General features: G+C 48.3%; 1 protein-coding gene and 3 non-coding genes across 4 annotated transcripts; all 4 read left to right on the forward strand.

Moving 5' to 3' along the window:
- Positions 1-560: 560 nt before the first annotated feature.
- HSPA8 (heat shock protein family A (Hsp70) member 8) lies at positions 561-8,104 on the forward strand. The gene is made up of 9 exons (XM_059488330.1): positions 561-628; positions 1,705-1,914; positions 2,634-2,839; positions 2,923-3,075; positions 4,239-4,794; positions 5,358-5,560; positions 5,844-6,042; positions 6,298-6,530; positions 7,558-8,104. The coding sequence occupies exons 2-9, from the start codon at positions 1,710-1,712 to the stop codon at positions 7,741-7,743; spliced, it is 1,941 nt and encodes a 646-aa protein (XP_059344313.1). The 5' UTR covers positions 561-628; positions 1,705-1,709; the 3' UTR covers positions 7,744-8,104.
- On the forward strand, positions 4,873-4,969 carry LOC132083674 (small nucleolar RNA SNORD14). Its single transcript, XR_009419974.1, has one exon. It is a non-coding gene; the product is annotated as a small nucleolar RNA SNORD14 (small nucleolar RNA).
- LOC132083675 (small nucleolar RNA SNORD14) lies at positions 5,673-5,769 on the forward strand. Its single transcript, XR_009419975.1, has one exon. It is a non-coding gene; the product is annotated as a small nucleolar RNA SNORD14 (small nucleolar RNA).
- LOC132083673 (small nucleolar RNA SNORD14) lies at positions 6,591-6,687 on the forward strand. The gene has a single exon (XR_009419973.1). It is a non-coding gene; the product is annotated as a small nucleolar RNA SNORD14 (small nucleolar RNA).
- Positions 8,105-19,583: the final 11,479 nt, after the last annotated feature.

Below are 19,583 nucleotides of genomic sequence, written 5' to 3' on the forward strand. Positions count from 1 at the left end.
GGGGAACGCCGCCGCTCCTGAGGGGAAGGAGCGATCCCGCTGGGCACGGGGGCATCCCCGGGGCTGCGCCCAGGCTCGCCCCTCATGGCGCCGCCATCTTGCGCTTCTCCTTCCCCGCCGCTCTCCTTCCCCACCGCCCTCTATGCAAATCACCCGCCATTCCCGCGCGCTGATTGGCCCTCCCGCCCCATTGCGAAATATGCAAATAAGGACCTGGCGCGCTGCACGGCGATTGGATGAAAAGCCCGCCAGCTCCCCGCGCCACGCCCTCCGCTCGTGTCGTCACCAGCAGTGCGGGCTCTGATTGGTCAAAGCGCGAGGAAAGGCGCGCCCACCGCGGGGTTTGGGGGGGCGCGGGGAAAGCGCATGAAGGTTCGAGAACGCGGGGCCGGCCGGCGCGCAACGCCCCCTTCCGGCGCGCGTCACGCACGGCACGAACCAATCACTGGACGGCAGGGGGGCGGGATCCACACGCTGATTGGTCAGAGGTGTGCGAGGGAGGCGTGGCCTTCTGGAAGGTTCTGGGCGGGTATAAAAGGGCGGCGCGGCGGTCGCGGGGCATTGAGCGAGCCGGAGCTGAGCTGGGAGGCTGCCCCGTGTGTGAACGAGAGACCGGGCCGGCCTGCGGGTAACGGGGCTGGGGGGCCACACGCGGCACGGGAGGGGCGGGCTGGGACGCGGCTGCCTTGGGATGGCGTAGGGTGGATGCTGGGGGCGGCTTTGGGGTGGCCTGGAAAAGGCGCAGGGCCCTTTCGGGTGAATCTGTGGCCTCAAGAACCGTTGTGCTGCGGGGACAAGAGGGAATAGCGACTATTGACCTATTTGGGGCCGCTGGGGTGCATTTTTTTTTTTTTTTAATCCCGGTGTTTCCACATTTAGTTTAATGCGGTCTGCCGCGGGAGGGGGAAGAGCGGGAACTCCGCTTTCTTTGCCTCCCCCCCCGCCCCGCTCCTTTTAGGTTCTGCTGAGACGGGGGAGGGGAGAACAGGGGAGGGCTCGGGGAGCCGCAGCGCCCATCTTACCTCGCTGGGGGGCGGCCTGGGGCGGTGCCGGGGCCCAGCGGGTGCTGCAGTGCCCGGGGGTGGCGAACGGCCACGTGTGGGATCCGGAGGGGACGGCTCCAAGGGGGGGGGGGGTCGGTGCCGCACGGGGCTGTGGCTGTGCTGGCACACGCGGCCCCGCCCGGCGGGGACTCCATTTCCCGGCATCCTTTGGACCCGCCCCTTGTCTGCGTCACATTGCGCGGGCGGCGCGGGGCACGCTGGGAGTTGGAGTTTCTCGCCACGTGGTGCGGGGGACGCCAAGCGGCGGAGGCGGGGAGTGCAGCGGGGAGCGGGGCTGGGCCCACGTGGGATAACGGGGCTGGAATTCCGGGTCAGGCGGGAACGGATCCGGTTACATCCCTTATAATGGGACACAATCCGCTGGAACAGCTTGCTCCCAGCCCCACCAGCCTGCCCTTTAACATTAAAAAAAAAAATAAATTCCACAATTTTTTTTATGCAAGCTATATCAGCTTCACTTTTAACTAAAATATTCTTATTTTTGCTTTTATTTCAGCCCCATCTACCCTGCCCTTGAACATTAAAAAAAGACCAAACAGTTTTTTGCCCTTCAACATTTAACAAAAAACACCGCAGTTTCTCTCATCAAGCTACATCATGACTTTTAAATATATTAATCTTATTTTTCCTGTTTTTTCAGACAAGATGTCGAAGGGACCAGCTGTCGGGATCGATCTTGGCACCACTTATTCCTGTGTTGGCGTGTTCCAGCATGGCAAGGTGGAAATCATTGCCAACGACCAGGGCAACCGCACCACGCCGAGCTACGTGGCCTTCACAGACACAGAGAGGCTCATCGGTGATGCTGCCAAGAACCAGGTGGCCATGAACCCGACCAACACAGTCTTTGGTGAGCCTGCAGCATTGGCACATTAATTAGTGATTAAAGAGAATTTTTTCCTGGGGGAAAAAAAAAAAGATGGAAAAAAAAAATCATATTTTTAGTGAATTACAAAGTGAGGTTAAAGCTTTTTCTCGTTGAAGTTATATGCTTAAATTGCTTCTAACCTGAATAAAGTTGTGGTATTACAAGCCAGAATTTATTAGAGGAAGGGATAATATTTGCTCTGTAGTAGGTTTTTGAGGGTAGTCAGTCTTGAGTAATCTTAACCAGTTGTCTCAACCTGTTGCCTCAACCTGGTTTATGGCTCAGCATTTGCAATATTTTAGAGGTGATAGCAATGGATTTAGGCATATAAAAGCTTTTTCACTGAAGTTATGTACTTAAATTACTTCTCATCTGAATAAAGTTGTGATATGACAAGCCAGAATTTATTAGAGGTAGGGATAATATTTGCTCTGTAGTAGGTTTTTCAGGGTAGTCAGTCTTGGGTAATCTTAACTAGTTTTTTCAACTTGGTTTATGGCTCATCATTTGCAATATTTTAGAAGTAATAGCTCTGCATTTATGCATAGAAAAGAAAGAAAATGGAGTGTTTGTATCTGAGTCTTAACAGGACAATAATAACGTTAAGGATGGTGATCTAGGATTTTGTGCGTTTTTAGTACGAGTTTTAGGTTTTTAATTAGAAATGACCATTATTAATATATCGAAATGATATTTTTCAGATGCCAAGCGGTTGATCGGGCGCAGGTTCGATGACTCAGTGGTGCAGTCTGACATGAAGCACTGGCCCTTCACTGTGGTGAACGATGCTGGCAGACCCAAGGTGCAGGTGGAGTACAAAGGCGAGACCAAGAGTTTCTACCCCGAGGAAATCTCCTCCATGGTTTTAACCAAAATGAAGGAAATTGCAGAGGCCTATCTGGGAAAGGTGAGTCTGGGGCTTGAAGCGGGATGCGGTGAGAAGTTGTGTGAGGATTTCCAGCGTGACGGAGCTGTTGGCTGTGTTTGCAGACTGTCACCAATGCTGTGGTCACTGTCCCGGCCTATTTCAACGACTCGCAGCGCCAGGCCACCAAAGACGCTGGAACCATTGCGGGGCTCAACGTGCTGAGGATCATCAACGAGCCCACGGCGGCTGCCATTGCCTACGGGCTGGACAAGAAGGTATGGAGGGCTCTTTTTTCATCAACAGTCGTTTTGCTAAGATCTTTTCTTCTGAGAAGCTGAGAGGCCTCAGAAAGGAAATGTTTACAATAATTGTGTGCTGCTGTGGAATGCATTGTGTGGGTTTTTGAGTAGTCTGCTGTGGTTTTTAATTAATGGGCAATCACAGCCCAGCAGGGCTGTACTCTGGACAGGGTGGAGTGTGCATTGCACACCTGAGTGGGAATTACGCTGGGCAGGCTCCGGTCAGCCACAAGATGATAAAATCACTCCTTTTTATTCCTTGCTAGCTTTCTGATGAAATCATTTCTTTACTGTTTTAGTATAGTTTTAATATATCATTTTAAAATAAAATATCGTCTAGAAGATCTTACAGATCTTACCTTATAGCTCATAAAATATAATATAGATCATAAAATAATATATAACATATATAAAACAAAAGTATTTTATTTAACAAATATAATCGATAAGGTCTTATAGGTCTTAACTTATAGCTCATAAAATATCATGTATATAACATACATGTAAAATAAATATTTATTATAAATACATCATCTATAAGGTCTTCTAGATCTTGACTTATAGATCATAAAATATAATATAGATCATAAAATAATATATATAACATATATAAAAATTTTATTTAAAATAAAATATAATCGATAAGGTCTTATAGATCTTACCTTATAGATCTTAATAAAATAATACATATAACATATAAAAAATTTTATTTAAAATAAAATATAATCGATAAGGTCTTATAGATCTTACCTTGTAGATCTTAAAATATCATATAGATCATAAAGTAATATATATAATATATATAAAATATATTTAAAATAAAATAGCATCTATAAGGTCTTATAGATCTTAACGTATATATCATAAAATATATAAACAATGTATGTAGCATATTTTATGATTTATATTGTACATATTGTAAAATAATAAGTATATCATAAAAATATAAAATAATGAATAGGGCTTCTAAAACACGGAGTCAAGATTCTTTTACCTCATCCTGGGACTACTAACACTGCCACAGGATCACTGTGGCCAGTGAGGAAGGTGTTAGAGTACAGGAATTTCAGTATCAGTATTTCAAGTAGCAGTTGAGTACTGAAAGTGTTTTTTTTTTTTTTTTTTAATGTTTTCTGCAGGTTGGTGCTGAGAGAAACGTTCTCATCTTCGACCTGGGCGGCGGCACCTTCGACGTGTCCATCCTGACCATCGAAGACGGCATCTTCGAGGTGAAATCCACAGCGGGGGACACGCACCTGGGCGGGGAGGACTTTGACAACCGCATGGTGAACCACTTCATCGCCGAGTTCAAGCGCAAGCACAAGAAGGACATCAGCGAGAACAAGCGCGCCGTGCGCCGCCTGCGCACCGCCTGCGAGCGCGCCAAGCGCACGCTGTCCTCCTCCACGCAGGCCAGCATCGAGATCGACTCCCTCTACGAGGGCATCGACTTCTACACCTCCATCACCAGGGCTCGCTTCGAGGAGCTCAACGCCGACCTCTTCAGGGGCACCCTGGACCCCGTGGAGAAGGCGCTGAGGGACGCCAAGCTGGACAAGTCGCAGATCCACGACATCGTGCTGGTCGGCGGCTCCACGCGCATCCCCAAGATCCAGAAGCTGCTGCAGGACTTCTTCAACGGCAAGGAGCTCAACAAGAGCATCAACCCTGATGAGGCTGTGGCGTATGGGGCAGGTAAGTGATCGGTCTGTAACTCCTCATGGTGTAGGCCCTTGGTTTTCCATCTCAGTCCTGTAGGAGATCCCCTTGGACTTGCAATGATGAATCAGATTCCAAAGCCATTCGTAGTTTCCACCGGAGGTCGAGAGGCTTGTGATGGTGCAAGTACCTTCCTTGGATGTCTGAGCGAGCCCTGTGCATCAGCACAGCTCCCAGGGGATGTTCTGCAGGGTTTAATGCAGCCCTGTGCCATCAGCACAGCTCCCAGGGGATGTTCTGCAGGGTTTAATGCAGCCCTGTGCATCAGCACAGCTCCCAGGGGATGTTCTGCAGGGTTTAATGCAGCCCTGTGCCATCAGCACAGCTCCCAGGGGATGTTCTGCAGGGTTTAATGCAGCCCTGTGCCATCAGCACAGCTCCCAGGGGATGTTCTGCAGGGTTTAATGCAGCCCTGTGCATCAGCACAGCTCACAGGGGATGTTCTGCAGGGGCCCTGTGTTATCAGCACAGCTCACAGGGGATGTTTTAATGCAGCCCTGTGCATCAGGGGGTTTCATGCTGTTCCTCTCTCCCCTCAGCTGTGCAGGCTGCCATTCTGTCTGGAGACAAGTCTGAGAACGTGCAGGACCTGCTGCTGCTGGATGTGACTCCCCTGTCGCTGGGCATTGAGACAGCTGGAGGGGTCATGACGGTCCTGATCAAGCGCAACACCACCATCCCCACCAAGCAGACCCAGACCTTCACAACTTACTCTGACAACCAGCCCGGGGTGCTGATCCAGGTGAGCAGAGAGCCCTGGGGTAACAGCAGCACACTGTCAGTGCTTCCACTGGTTGACACGTTAATAATTGTAGGCCAGAGGTGTTGAATCCCCGTGGTTTGTCAATCCCTGGTTGCTGTGATGAAAGTGACTCCAAAGCCATTCGTAGTTTCCACCAGAAGTCACAAGACTGGTGTTGGTGCAAGTACCTTCCTTGGATGTCTGAGCGACCACATCCCTTCAGGACAACAATTAATTAACCCATTATCGCTTTAATGACATAATTGGTGGGTTTTGTCCTTAGGTGTATGAAGGAGAACGTGCTATGACTAAGGACAACAACTTGCTGGGCAAGTTTGAGCTGACTGGCATTCCCCCTGCTCCCAGAGGGGTCCCTCAGATCGAGGTCACCTTTGACATCGATGCCAATGGCATCCTGAACGTGTCTGCTGTGGACAAGAGCACTGGCAAGGAGAACAAGATCACCATCACGAATGACAAGGGTAAGGATCTGCTGTCCTGGCGGTGGGGGAGCTTTAAAAATGGGTTTGTCAAGCTCTGCTTGTTGTTTTAACCAGAAATTGGCTGTAGTCTGATTGGTATCTGTGTGAGGCTTTAAATTACAGTATTCAATTTTTTATTAAGAGGACTTGTTCTGGGGTTCTTCTACCTCCCCAAAATTTAAATTAAAATGTTTGAGAATTTGAAATCATTCCCTAAAAAATAAAGTCCTAACTCATGATTTGTGTTCACTGCAGGCCGGCTGAGCAAGGAGGACATCGAGAGGATGGTGCAGGAGGCAGAGAAGTACAAGGCAGAGGATGAGAAGCAGAGGGACAAGGTGTCCTCCAAGAACTCCCTGGAGTCCTACGCCTTCAACATGAAAGCCACCGTGGAGGATGAGAAGCTCCAGGGCAAGATCTCTGACGATGACAAGCAGAAAATCCTGGACAAATGCAACGAGATCATCAACTGGCTGGACAAGAACCAGGTTTGTCAGAGTCCATGTTTGGTTCCACAGGGGCAGTTGAGGCTGCAGGAGGAGCCCTGGTTGCTGTGATGAATCAGATTCCAAAGCCATTCGTAGTTTCCACCAGAGGTCGAAAGGCTGGTGATGGTGCAAGTTCCTTCCTTGGATGTCTGAGCGACCACAGCCCTGCTGTTCCCTGGCTGCCTCCCAGGATTGTTTTGTTGTTCAGGAGCAATGTGAGATTGGGCCAAACCAAGCAGGAAAGATTTTGTGTCTAATACAAGCCTGGCTTGGTGCTGGGGCTTAACCCTGGCCCAGATTGGGGGCCTAAAACACACCTGGCCCAGATTGGGGTGGGGCCAAAATCTGCCCGGATTTGAGGGGCTGAACCTTGCCCAGATTAGGGGAGGGACAGGATTTAAACCTTGCCCAGATTGGGGAGGCTTTAAACCCTGGTCCAGATTAGGGGGGCCAAAAACCCTGCTCTAGATTGGGGGGCTCAAAGAACCCTAGCCCAGATTGAGGTCGGGCTTAAACCCTGGTCGCGACTGGGGGGATGTTAAACCCTGGCCCAGATTGGCATGGGGTTTAAACCCTGACCAGATTTTTGGGGCTAAAACCCGGCCCAGATTAAAGTGGGGTCAAACCGAGCCCAGATTTGGGGTGGGGCTAAAACCCTGGCCCAGATTTGGGGTGGGGCTAAACCCTGGCCCAGATTGGGGTGGGGCTAAACCCTGGCCTAGATTGGGGGCTAAAACCCTGGCCCAGACTTCGAGGGTCAAAAACCCTGGCCTGGATTTGGTGGGGGCTTAAACCCTGCCCAGGCTGTCGAAATGTGTAATCCAGGTGAAGTGAAATGTGTAATCCAGGCCAAGCGTTGCTTCCCCCTTGGGCTGTGCCCCTGAGCAGAAGCAGCTGAGCTCTCTTTGGTTAAACTGGCAATTCATATACAAAAACGAGCAGGACAGCGCTACTGAAAACAGTCTGAAGCTTGTCTTTTTACCACCTCCTTAAAACCTCATAAATTCCCTAAACCTTTCTCTTGCAGACGGCCGAGAAGGAGGAGTTTGAGCACCAGCAGAAGGAGCTGGAGAAGGTTTGCAACCCCATCATCACCAAGCTGTACCAGAGCGCGGGGGGGATGCCCGGGGGGATGCCCGGGGGCTTCCCCGGGGGTGGAGCCCCTCCCTCAGGGGGAGCCTCCTCGGGCCCCACCATCGAGGAGGTGGATTAAGGAGCCTGGGAAATGCATTCCACTAGCAGTTGGTGTTGGAGGACACCCCCAGCTCGGGGGTGGGAGTGAAGGACCCGATCCTGTAGGCACAGCACAGCTGGGTTTGTTTTGCCAGATGAATATAACTCCATAACTGAGCTGCTGTAAAAAAAAAAATAAAAAAGGAGAGGAAAAAAAAAATTAAAAAAACAACGGAACAAAAAAAGCATTTTTTTTTTTTTTTTTGTTTTCTGGGCATTTTAAATACTTGAAAGCGTGTGCGCAGGTGGGAGGTGATGAAAACCATTGCACTTTACAGTACTGTAAATGAGTGGGAATGCAATTCATGTCCTAAAGAATAAAAACTATTTAATGGGCATCACACTGTCTCTGCCTTCACTTGCTTGTACCAGCTGACCAGTGGAAATCAAAGAAAACCCAAACTGAGCATGATCCAGGTGGGTATTGTAGTGGGAAAAGGGGTTTGGAGCCAGGTGCTGTTTAAATATTTGGGGTCTGGGTGGATTTTTAAAAGGGATCGTTGATCTGAGGCAGAAAATCCCTGAATTAAGATCTTTCAGATCAAGTCCAACCTATAAATTGCATCCTGCAAGTACAAAAACACTGGATAATTAATTTTCTTTAAGCAGTTAGTTGCTGAAATATCTCAGCTTACGGGGTAATTAAGAGGTGAGTGAAGCTGGAGAATTTGCTTGCCAGGGAGGAGTCTTTTAATAATATTTTCAGCAATACTTGACTAAAATAGTTACTGAAAACAAAATGATGTCTCATAATATTTTATGAATACATTTTATGCAAATAAAAGTATTAAAAATTTTGCATATTTTATGGCAAAACTCCTCTGCTGTAAGTATAAATGTGTTCATATAGTACTGCTGGAGGAGCAATTTGCAGCTAAAATCAAAATTCCTAGAGGAGGAGCAATTTGCAGCTAAAATCAAAATTCCTAGAGCAGCACAAGTTGGAAGGAACCTTGGGAGAGATTATCCAGTCTTGGGCTAAAAATATTTTGTGTTACAAACCCTTTTAAATGGCCCATGTGGGGCAGTGCAGTGATTCCCCGTGAGCCGTCCCTGCATCCCAGCAGAAATCCTCCCCTCAAACCCTGATCATTAAGTTCTGAGTGTTTTCCTTCGTTTTTGGGTTGTGCCAGAGCTGGGTGGCACCTGGGCACGGTAAATTGACATGAAAATTAAATGGGGAAAATTCCAACTCCTAAAGCAATCACGGAATCCTTTCCCTGCTTCAGGGATCAGTGTTTCCTAGGCAAACGTATTCAGAATATTCCAGTGTCCTCTTCCTTCACCTTGCTCATCTCCGGGAGCCCTCGCTGCGCTCTGGGACATCCCTGGGCTGGTTTGGGGTCAGAACCACCCCAAGCGCTCATCCCTGGAGAAATCCCCCCGTGCCAGCCCCACCCGGGTCACTTTGGCCCGGGACAGACTGGCAGGGCTGTGCTTGGTGTCCCCGCGCTGCCCTGCCAGCTGAAAACCCCCTAAAAATAACCAGGGAATAATGAAAAATTAATTAATCACACAAAACTGAGAAGGGTTTAAGTAAGTTTTAATTTGGGGACGCTGCTGGCACTGCTGGTGCTGGGCCACCAGATAGCAGCACCTGCCCATGGAATCACAGAGGTCCCTTTTTTCGGGACAGCACTTTTGTGGGTCCTTTTTTTTTTTGGCACATCACTTTTGTGGGTCCCTTTTTATTTGGAACATCACTTTTGTGGGTCCCTTTTTTTTGGGACATCACTTTTGTGGGTCCCTTTTTTTTGGAACATCACTTTTGTGGGTCCTTTTTTTTTTGGCACATCACTTTTGTGGGTCCCTTTTTTTTGGGACATCACTTTTGTAGGTGCCTTTTTTTGGGACATCACTTTTGTGGGTCCCTTTTTTTTGGGACATCACTTTTGTGGGTCCCTTTTTTTTGGGACATCACTTTTGTGGGCCCCTTTTTTGTGAGCATCACTTTTGTGGGTCCCTTTTTTTTGGGACATCACTTTTGTGGGTCCCTTTTTTTTTTTGGACATCACTTTTGTGGGTCCCTTTTTTTGGGACATCACTTTTGTGGGTCCCTTTTTTTTTTTGGACATCACTTTTGTGGGCCCCTTTTTTTTGGGACATCACTTTTGTGGGTCCCTTTTTTTTTGGGACATCACTTTTGTGGGTCCTTTTTTTTGGGACATCACTTTTGTGGGTCCCTTTTTTTTTGGGACATCACTTTTGTGGGTCCCTTTTTTTTGGGACATCACTTTTGTGGGTCCCTTTTTTTTGGGACATCACTTTTGTGGGTCCCTTTTTTTTTGGGACATCACTTTTGTGGGTCCTTTTTTTTTTGCACATCACTTTTGTGGGTCCCTTTTTTTTGGGACATCACTTTTGTGGGTCCCTTTTTTTTTGGGACATCACTTTTGTAGGTGCCTTTTTTTGGGACATCACTTTTTTGGGTCCCTTTTTTTTGGGACATCACTTTTGTGGGCCCCTTTTTTGTGAGCATCACTTTTGTGGGTCCCTTTTTTTTTGGGACATCACTTTTGTGGGTCCCTTTTTTTTTTTGGGACATCACTTTTGTGGGTCCCTTTTTTTTTTGGGACATCACTTTTGTGGGTCCCTTTTTTTTGGGACATCACTTTTGTGGGTCCCTTTTTTTTGGGACATCACTTTTGTGGGTCCTTTTTTTTGGGACATCACTTTTGTGGGTCCCTTTTTTTTTTTGGGACATCACTTTTGTGGGTCCTTTTTTTTGGGACATCACTTTTGTGGGTCCCTTTTTTTTGGGACATCACTTTTGTGGGTCCCTTTTTTTTTTTGGGACATCACTTTTGTGGGTCCCTTTCCTTTTGGAACATCACTTTTGTGGGTCCCTTTTTTTTGGGACATCACTTTTGTGGGTCCCTTTTTTTGGGACATCACTTTTGTGGGTCCCTTTTTTTTGGGACATCACTTTTGTGGGCCCCTTTTTTGTGGGACATCACTTTTGTGGGTCCCTTTTTTTTTGGGACATCACTTTTGTGGGTCCCTTTTTTTGGTTGCCCATCTGGGTTTGAATTAAAACACCCCAAATTATTTATGGTGTTTAATATAACCCAGAGCAGCACCTCCCTTTAATTGTGTGTGAGGTTTTTGTTGCCTTGAGGGCCACGAAATTGGGTTTGGAAGGTGGAGGTGGTTTGGGGTATTTAGTGGGTAAGGATATTTAGTTTTTTAGGATATTTAGTAGTAGGGTATTTAGTGGGTCATGTATTTATTGTTTTAGGGTATTTAGTGGGTCGGAGTATTGTTTTAAGCTATTTAGTGGCTCATACATTTATTGTTTTAGGGTATTTAGTGGGTCATATATTAATTGTTTTAGGGCATTTAGTGGATTAGGGTATTTGTTTTAGGGTGTTTAGTGGGTGAAGGGAGTTCCTGGGAGCTGTCAGAGCTCTGGTTCAAACCCACAGCCTGGTGGGGCTTGGGGAGGAGGGTTCAGAGGGAAAATCCTGCAAGGACAGCACGGGGCTGGGATATGTGGGGTTCAAAAGGAAAATCCTACAAGCACAGCACGGGTTTGGGATATGTGGGGTTCAAAAGGAAAATCCTACAAGCACAGCACAGTCTGGGATATGTGGGGCTCACAGGGGACAGCAGGGCTGTGTCTAACAAGGCTTGGGTTTATTCCTAACACTGTACCTAACAAGGAATGGATTTATTCCTTATCCTGTACCTAACAAAGTCTGGGTTTATGCCTAATCCTGGTACCTAATAAAGTGTGGGTTTATTCCTGTTCCTGTACCTAACAAAGTGTGGGTTTACACCTAGTCCTGGTACCTAACAAGGTGTGGGTTTTACCTAATCCTGCTCCTAACAAGGAATGGATTTATTCCTGTTCCTGTATCTAACAAAGCCTGGGTTTATCCCTAATCCTGTACCTAACAAGGCATTGGTTTTACCTAATCCTGCTCCTAACAAGGAAGGGATTTATTCCTTACCCTGTACCTAACAAAGCCTGGGTTTATTCCTATTCCTATGCCTAACAAAGTCTGGGTTTTTCCCTGTACATAACAAAGTCTGGGTTTTACCTGTTCCTGTACCTAACAAAGCCTGGGTTTATTCCTACTCCTACTCCTATTCCTATTCCTATTCCTATTCCTATTCCTATTCCTATTCCTATTCCTATTCCTATTCCTATTCCTATTCCTATTCCTATTCCTATTCCTATTCCAATTCCTAACAAAGTCTGGGTTATTTCCTGTACCTAACAAAGTCTGGGTTTTACCTGTTCCTGTACCTAACAAAGCCTGGGTTTATTCCCATTCCTATACCTGCCAAAGTGTGAGTTTATTCGTATTCCTGTGCCTAACAAAGCCTGGTTTATTCCCACCGCTCCTTTCCCAGCACACACAGGCACTCGGCACCCTCCTCCTCCTCCTCCTCCCTGCTCTTCCTCCCCTCTCCCCCATCACCTCCATGCCCTCCCTGCCGATTTCCCCCCAGCGCCCGCCTCCCTTCCCAGGCGCGATTTCCCCGCGGGCAGCAGCGCTGATTTCGCTCCTGGCACCTCGCTGCCACCCTCCCGCACCAAGTGTTTGCCCGGCCCCGCCAAGCGCAGCGAGCGCTAACGTGTCACAAGCTGCCTGCAGACAGCGTTAGGCTGTAATTTGAAAGTGAGTGAAGTGATAATGCCACGCTCCCCGCTTTTGTGAGCCTGCATTAATGCGGCTCGGCCAGCACCAGGCGTCGACTGCCACTAATAGTGTGAGGGAGGGTGGCAAAATTGGGGCTGATGCAGGAAATAAAGGGTATTGACCAGCCCACTGCCGCGCCACAGCGGCCCTTAATCTATTAGTGCCCTTGATGGGGGTGTTTTAATGCAGCTTTAGCGTCGATCGCATCTGCAGTCCCCACTCTGCCTGCTGCGAGCTGGGCTCAGGCTGTGCCTCAGAGCTCATGGCTATCGACCGTGGCCCGGCTCGGGGCTCTGGGTTATAATTATTTCATTAAACCATTTAATGGTTATCAAATATGAACCCCTCTCCTGTTCCATTTAGGAATTATTGCCATTGTTAATCCATGTCAAGCTCATTTTAGTGAAATTGGCTGATGCTCCCGAGCGCTGGCTGTGGATCGATCCCAGGAGAGCCCCTCTCCCGTGGGATTTGGGCTTGGATCCCACTGATCCTGCACTAAAGATCAGCCCTGGTCCCCTCTCACAGCTGATTTTTGCTGGGGTTTGGGCTTGGATCCCAGTGATCTGCACTAAAGATCAGCCCTGGTCCCCTCTCTGAGCTGGTTTTTGGTGGGGTTTGGGCTTGGATCCCACTAATCCTGCACTGAAGATCAGCCCTGGTCCCCTCTCTGAGCTGGTTTTTGGTGGGGTTTGGGCTTGGATCCCACTAATCCTGCACTGAAGATCAGCCCTGGTTCCCTCTCAGAGCTGGTTTTTGGTGGGGTCACACTGGAGGAGATGCTGGGGCTCTTTCCTTGCACCAGAATCTGGAGGAACAGATTTGGGTTCAGATTTGGAACAGAGCCAGGGCAGGTTTGGGTTGGATTTTAGGGACAGATTCTTCCCCCAGAGGGGCTGGCACTGCCCAGGGAATGGGCACAGCCCCGAGGCTGCCAGAGCTCCAGGGATATTTGGATTTTGTGGTGTTTTTCTCATGTCTGTGCATGGCCAGGGGTTGGACTCGACCCTTGTGGGTCCCTCCCAGTTTAGGGTATTGGCTCTCACTGGGATTTGGGCTTGGATCCCAGTGATCCTGCACTAAAGATCAGCCCTGGTCCCCTCTCAGAGCTGGTTTTTGGTGGGGTCACACTGCAGGAGATGCTGGGGCTCTTTCCTTACACCAGAACCTGGAGAAACAGATTTGAGCCAGGGCAGGTTTGGGTTGGATTTTAGGGACAGATTCTTCCCCCAGAAGGGGCTGGCACTGCCCAGGCTCCCCAGGGAATGGGCACAGCCCCAAAGCTGACAGGGATGTCTGGATTTTGTGGGGCTGTTCTGGTGTCTGTGCATGGCCAGGGGTTGGGCTCAACCCTTGTGGGTCCCTCCCAATTTAGGATATTTTATGACTCTTTTGGGACCCATTCCGTGCCTCAGTTTCCCATTGAATTGCACTTTCTTCATTCTTTTTTAGGGTTTAGTGATGAAAAGGGCAGATTATGACCAAAATCCTCCTCTTTTTCAGACAGGCTCATGCCTGTAAAGGAGGGAGAAAATTCCCCCTCCAGAGTGTTTTGAACCCTTTACGAGAACACAAACCATTCTGTTGTTGAACCCCACATACCCCAAACCCGTGCTGTGCTTGTAGGATTTACCCTTGAACCCCACATATCCCTGACTGGTGCTGTGCTTGTAGGATTTACCCTTGAACCCCACACATCCCAGCCCTGTCCTTGTAGGATTCACCCTGTGAGCCCCACATACCCCAAACCCGTGCTGTGCTTTTAGGATTTACCCTTGAACCCCACATACCCCAGCCCCGTGCTGTCCTTGCAGGATTTTCCCTCTGAACCCTCCTCCCCAAGCCCCACCAGGCTGTGGGTTTGAACCAGAGCTCTGACAGCTCCCAGGAACTCCCTTCACCCACTAAACACCCTAAAATAAATACCCTAATCCACTAAATGCCCTAAAACAATTAATATATGACCCACTAAATACCCTAAAACAATAAATGTATGTAGCAAGGCTTGGGTTTATTCCTAACACTGTACCTAACAAGGAATGGATTTATTCCTTATCCTGTACCTAACAAAGTCTGGGTTTATGCCTAATCCTGGTACCTAATAAAGTGTGGGTTTATTCCTGTTCCTGTACCTAACAAAGTGTGGGTTTACACCTAGTCCTGGTACCTAACAAGGTGTGGGTTTTACCTAATCCTGCTCCTAACAAGGAATGGATTTATTCCTGTTCCTGTATCTAACAAAGCCTGGGTTTATCCCTCATCCTGTACCTAACAAGGCGTTGGTTTTGTTGCTCCCAAATGTCTGGGGCAGTTTCAGAGCACTGCTGCTGCTGCTGCAGGAGCTTTTCCTTCTTCCCAAAGTGTTTCATTCTCCACATCAGCACCCTGAGCTGGCGCAGCCCAGGGGAGTTTGGGGGCTCCTCGGGGTTCCTCACCCTCCAGCAGCGCAAGAGTCGCCCCTGGCATGATCTTTGTGGGGTTTGGGCTTGGTTTTTAATGTTAAAGTGAATTCTGAGTTCCTCTCCATCTCACTTTTCCTCCTCATGAACGGCACATTAAGTCAGGGTTTAATTCCTGGAACTGGGAAATCCCAGAGGAGCTGTGGGACTCTCATCAGCTGCCCCAGCCCAAATCACACAGATGGATAAAAACTGGATGAACCCAGGTGTGAGCAGCCTTTGGAATTTGTGTTCCAGATCCAGAAGTGCAAGAGTCGCTCCTGGCATGATCTTTGTGGGATTTGGGCTTGGTTTTTAATGTTAAAGTGAATTCTGAGTTCCTCTCCATCTCACTTTTCCTCCTCATGAATGGCGCATTAAATCAGGGTTTAATTCCTGAACTGGGAAATCCCAGAGGAGCTGTGGGACTCTCATCAGCTGCCCCAGGCCCCCTCCTGCCCTTTCTCCCAGCCCAAATCACAGGGGTGGATAAAAACTGGATGAGCCCAGGTGTGGGCAGCCTTTGGAATTTGCGTTCCAGATCCAGAAGTGCAAGAGTTGCTCCTGGCATGATCTTTGTGGGATTTGGGCTTGCTTTTTTCTGTTAAAGTGAATTCTGAGTTCCTTCCCATCTCACTTTTGCTCCTCATTAAGTCAGGGTTTAATTCCTGTAACTGGAAAATCCCAGGGGAGCTGTGGGAGTTCCAGGGACTCTCATCAGCTGCCCCAGTCCAAATCACACAGATGGATAAAAACTGGATAAGCCCAGGTGTGGGGAGCCTTTGGAATTTGTGTTCCAGATCCAGAAGTGCAAAAGTCGCTCCTGGCACAATTTTTTGTGGGATTTGGGCTTGGTTTTTAATGTTAAAGTGAATTCTGAGTTCCTCTCCATCTCACTTTTCCTCCTCATGAATGGCGCATTAAATCAGGGTTTAATTCCTGAACTGGGAAATCCCAGAGGAGCTGTGGGACTCTCATCAGCTGCCCCAGCCCAAATCACACAGATGGATAAAAACTGGATGAGCCCAGGTGTGGGCAGCCTTTGGAATGCATTTGTATTCCAGATCCAGAAGTGCAGGAGTTGCTCCTGGCATGATCTTTGTGGGATTTGGGCTTGCTTTTTTCTGTTAAAGTGAATTCTGAGTTCCTTCCCATCTCACTTTTGCTCCTCATTAAGTCAGGGTTTAATTCCTGTAACTGGAAAATCCCAGGGGAGCTGTGGGAGTTCCAGGGACTCTCATCAGCTGCCCCAGTCCAAATCACACAGATGGATAAAAACTGGATGAGCCCAGGTGTGGGGAGCCTTTGGAATTTGTGTTCCAGATCCAGAAGTGCAAAAGTTGCTCCTGGCACAATTTTTTGTGAGATTTGGGCTTTTTTTTTTTTTTCTGTTAAAGTGAATTGTGAGTTCCTCTCACTCGCACTTTTCCTCCTCATGAATGGCACATTAAATCAGGGTTTAATTCCTGAACTGGGAAATCCCAGAGGAGCTGTGGGAGACTCATCAGCTGCCCCAGGCCCCCTCCTGCCCTTTCTCCCAAATAACACAGGTGGATAAAAGCTGGATGAGCCCAGGTGTGGGGGGCCTTTGGAATGCATTTGTATTCCAGATCCATTACAGATCCAGAAGTTCAAGTCCTGCCACAATTTTTTGTGGGATTTAGGCTTGTTTTTTCTGTTAAAATGAATTGTGAGTTCCTCTCCACCTCACTTTTCCTCCTCATTAAGTCAGGGTTTAATTCCTGAACTGGGAAATCCCAGAGGAGCTGTGGGACTCTCATCAGCTGCCCCAGGGCCCCCTCCTGCCCTTTCTCCCAGCCCAAATCACACAGAGGGATAAACGCGGGATGAGCCCAGGTGTGGGCAGCCTTTGGAATTTGCATTCCAGATCCAGAAGTGCAAGAGTTGCTCCTTGCATCATCTTTGTGGGATTTAGGCTTGGTTTTTAATGTTAAAGTGAATTCTGAGTTCCTCTCCACCTCATTTTCCCTCGTCATTAAGCCAGGGTTTAATTCCTGTAACTGGAAAATCCCAGAGGAGCTGTGGGACTCTCATCAGCTGCCCCAGGGCCCCCTCCTGCCCTTTCTCCCAGCCCAAATCACAGGAATGGGTAAAAACCGAACGAGTTCAGATGTGGGGAGCCTTTGGAATTTGTATTCCAGATCCACGGGAGCCTGTATTCCTTGGCACCTTTCCACGCCAGCCCTGGATGCTCTGGAAGCAGCTATATCTTAATTTGAGCAAAGTGATTCCAGTTTCTGTGGGCAGGCAGTGCAGTTCCTGCAGAGTCCTTTATCAGTATTCTGTGCTGCCTCCTGGCAGCTGCTCATTTGCTGTTGCCTCAACCTGTGCTGACCTCATTTTCTCTCACAGAGCAGTGAAGGATTTGGTAAAAATTAGTTATATTAGTGGCTCCCGATCCAGCCAGTTTATTTGTGATATGACAAATATTTCAGCCATTAGGATCTTTCCATCTCTTAGCAGCTTAAATGCACTCACTTATATTCCAAATCACTGCTTAATTTAAAAGCCTATTTGTGCAGATTGGCTCAGGCAGGGAGAAAAGCTGCGGAACACTCACCCCTCCGAAGAGGGCTGTGGGATTGGATCCCCACTCCATAACTTCACAGAGCCCCTAATCACTGTGAGCACGCCAGGAGCACAGCAATTCCACGGAGGGAGAGCGGGAAGGAAATAATTCCGTGGAGAGAGGGTGGGAACGCAGCAATTCCATGGAGGAATGGAGGGAACACAGCAATTCCATGGAGGAAATGTGGGAACACAGCAATTCCATGGAGGAATGGAGGGAACGCAGCAATTCCATGGAGGGAGAGCGGGAAGGAAATAATTCCGTGGAGAGAGGGTGGGAACGCAGCAATTCCATGGAGGGATGATGGGAACACACCAATTCCATGGGTGGGAGCACAGCAATTCCATGGAGGGAGAGCGGGAAGGAAATAATTCTGTGGAGAGAGGGTGGGAACGCAGCAATTCCATGGAGGAACTGTAGGAACACAGCAATTCCATGGAGAGAGGGTGGCAATACACCAATTCCATGGAGGGAGAGCAGGAATAAAATAATTCCATGGAGGGATAATGGGAACACAGCAATTCCATGGAGGAAATGTGGGAACACAGCAATTCCATGGAGGGAGAGCGGGAAGAAAATAATTCCACGGAGAGAGGGTGGGAACACAGCAATTCCATGGAGGAATGGAGGGAACGCAGCAATTCCATGGAGGAATGGAGGGAACGCAGCAATTCCATGGAGGAAATGTGGGAACACAGCAATTCCATGGAGGAATGGAGGGAACACAGCAATTCCATGGAGGAATGGAGGGAACACAGCAATTCCATGGAGGAAATGTGGGAACACAGCAATTCCATGGAGGGAGAGCGGGAAGGAAATAATTCCGTGGAGAGAGGGTGGGAACGCAGCAATTCCATGGAGGAATGGAGGGAAAACAGCAATTCCATGGAGGGATGGAGGGAACACAGCAATTCCATGGAGGGATAATGGGAACGCAGCAATTCCATGGAGGAAATGTGGGAACACAGCAATTCCATGGAGAGAGGGTGGCAATACACCAATTCCATGGAGGGAGAGCAGGAACAAAATAATTCCATGGAGGAATGGAGGGAACACAGCAATTCCATGGAGGAAGAGATTGTTGCCATTTTGTGCCTTGCTGCTGAACTCACATTTGTGAGACTGTTTCACTGATAAGAAATCATAAACACCTGAGTGTGAACATGAACTACCATCTCAAGTGCCTTCAATCCCAGAGAAACCAACAGTTCCCCAGCCTGACTCATTCTCACAGCTGAGGTTTGGGATTTTTAGTGTGGTGTGGATGGGAGCGAGATGGAGGGCACAGGGTTTGTCCTGGGTTTCTTCTCCATGGGTTTGGTTGGCATTTTGTAATTGGGCAGAAAAGTCCATATTGCAGATCTTTGGGATCAGTTATTGGGTTAAAAGGGACAATAATCCAGGTGTCAGTTCTTAAATTGGATGGTTTAATCTGGAAAGACCTTGGAACAAGAGATTGTTGCCATTTTGTGCCTTGCTGCAGAACTCATGGCTGTGGGGCTGTTTCACTGATAAGAAATAATAAACACCTGAGTGTGAACATGAGCTACTGTCCCAAGTGCCTTCAATCCAGACCAGAGAAACCAACAGCTGCAACTGCCACAGAGCTCAGTGGATGCACCTTGGGCAGCACAAGAGCCCAGCCAGGGCTGCACCCAAGGTGAACCAAGATGGTCCCAAAATGAACCCAGGATGAACCAAAATGGCCCCAAAATGAACCCAGGATGAACCAAAATGGCCTCAAAATGAACCCAGGATGAACCAAAATGGTCCCAAAATGAACCCAGGATGAACCAAAATGGCCCCAAAATGAACCCAGGATGAACCAAAATGGCCCCAAAATGAACCCAGGATGAACCAAAATGGCCTCAAAATGAACCCAAGATGGACCAAAATGGTCCCAAATGAACCCAAGATGACCCAAAACGGCCCCAAAATGCACGAGCGCTCCCGGGGTCTCTCCCTGGGATCAGTTCTGCTCCATTTACACCTTGCAGTTCATTGTCCCATTCCAGCTTTAGCCCAGGCAGTCCCACCCTGCTTGTTTTTCTCTCTTAAATTCACCATTGTTTATGTTCTTGGGCTGAGATTTGGATCATTTGTCCTTGGTGCCCAGCTGGAGCAGGAATTGTTTTGGAATTTC

This window comes from Ammospiza nelsoni, chromosome 24 (genome assembly GCF_027579445.1).
Source record: "Ammospiza nelsoni isolate bAmmNel1 chromosome 24, bAmmNel1.pri, whole genome shotgun sequence".
Lineage (NCBI taxonomy): Eukaryota > Metazoa > Chordata > Aves > Passeriformes > Passerellidae > Ammospiza > Ammospiza nelsoni.

Excerpts from the sequence above, each read along its gene's own strand:
- HSPA8 (XM_059488330.1), top strand. The coding sequence starts at position 1,710 with ATGTCGAAGGGACCAGCTGTCGGGATCGATCTTGGCACCACTTATTCC. Across the intron at positions 1,915-2,633 it reads CCCGACCAACACAGTCTTTG|ATGCCAAGCGGTTGATCGGG; the intron begins GTGAGCCTGCAG and ends GATATTTTTCAG. Across the intron at positions 2,840-2,922 it reads CAGAGGCCTATCTGGGAAAG|ACTGTCACCAATGCTGTGGT; the intron begins GTGAGTCTGGGG and ends CTGTGTTTGCAG.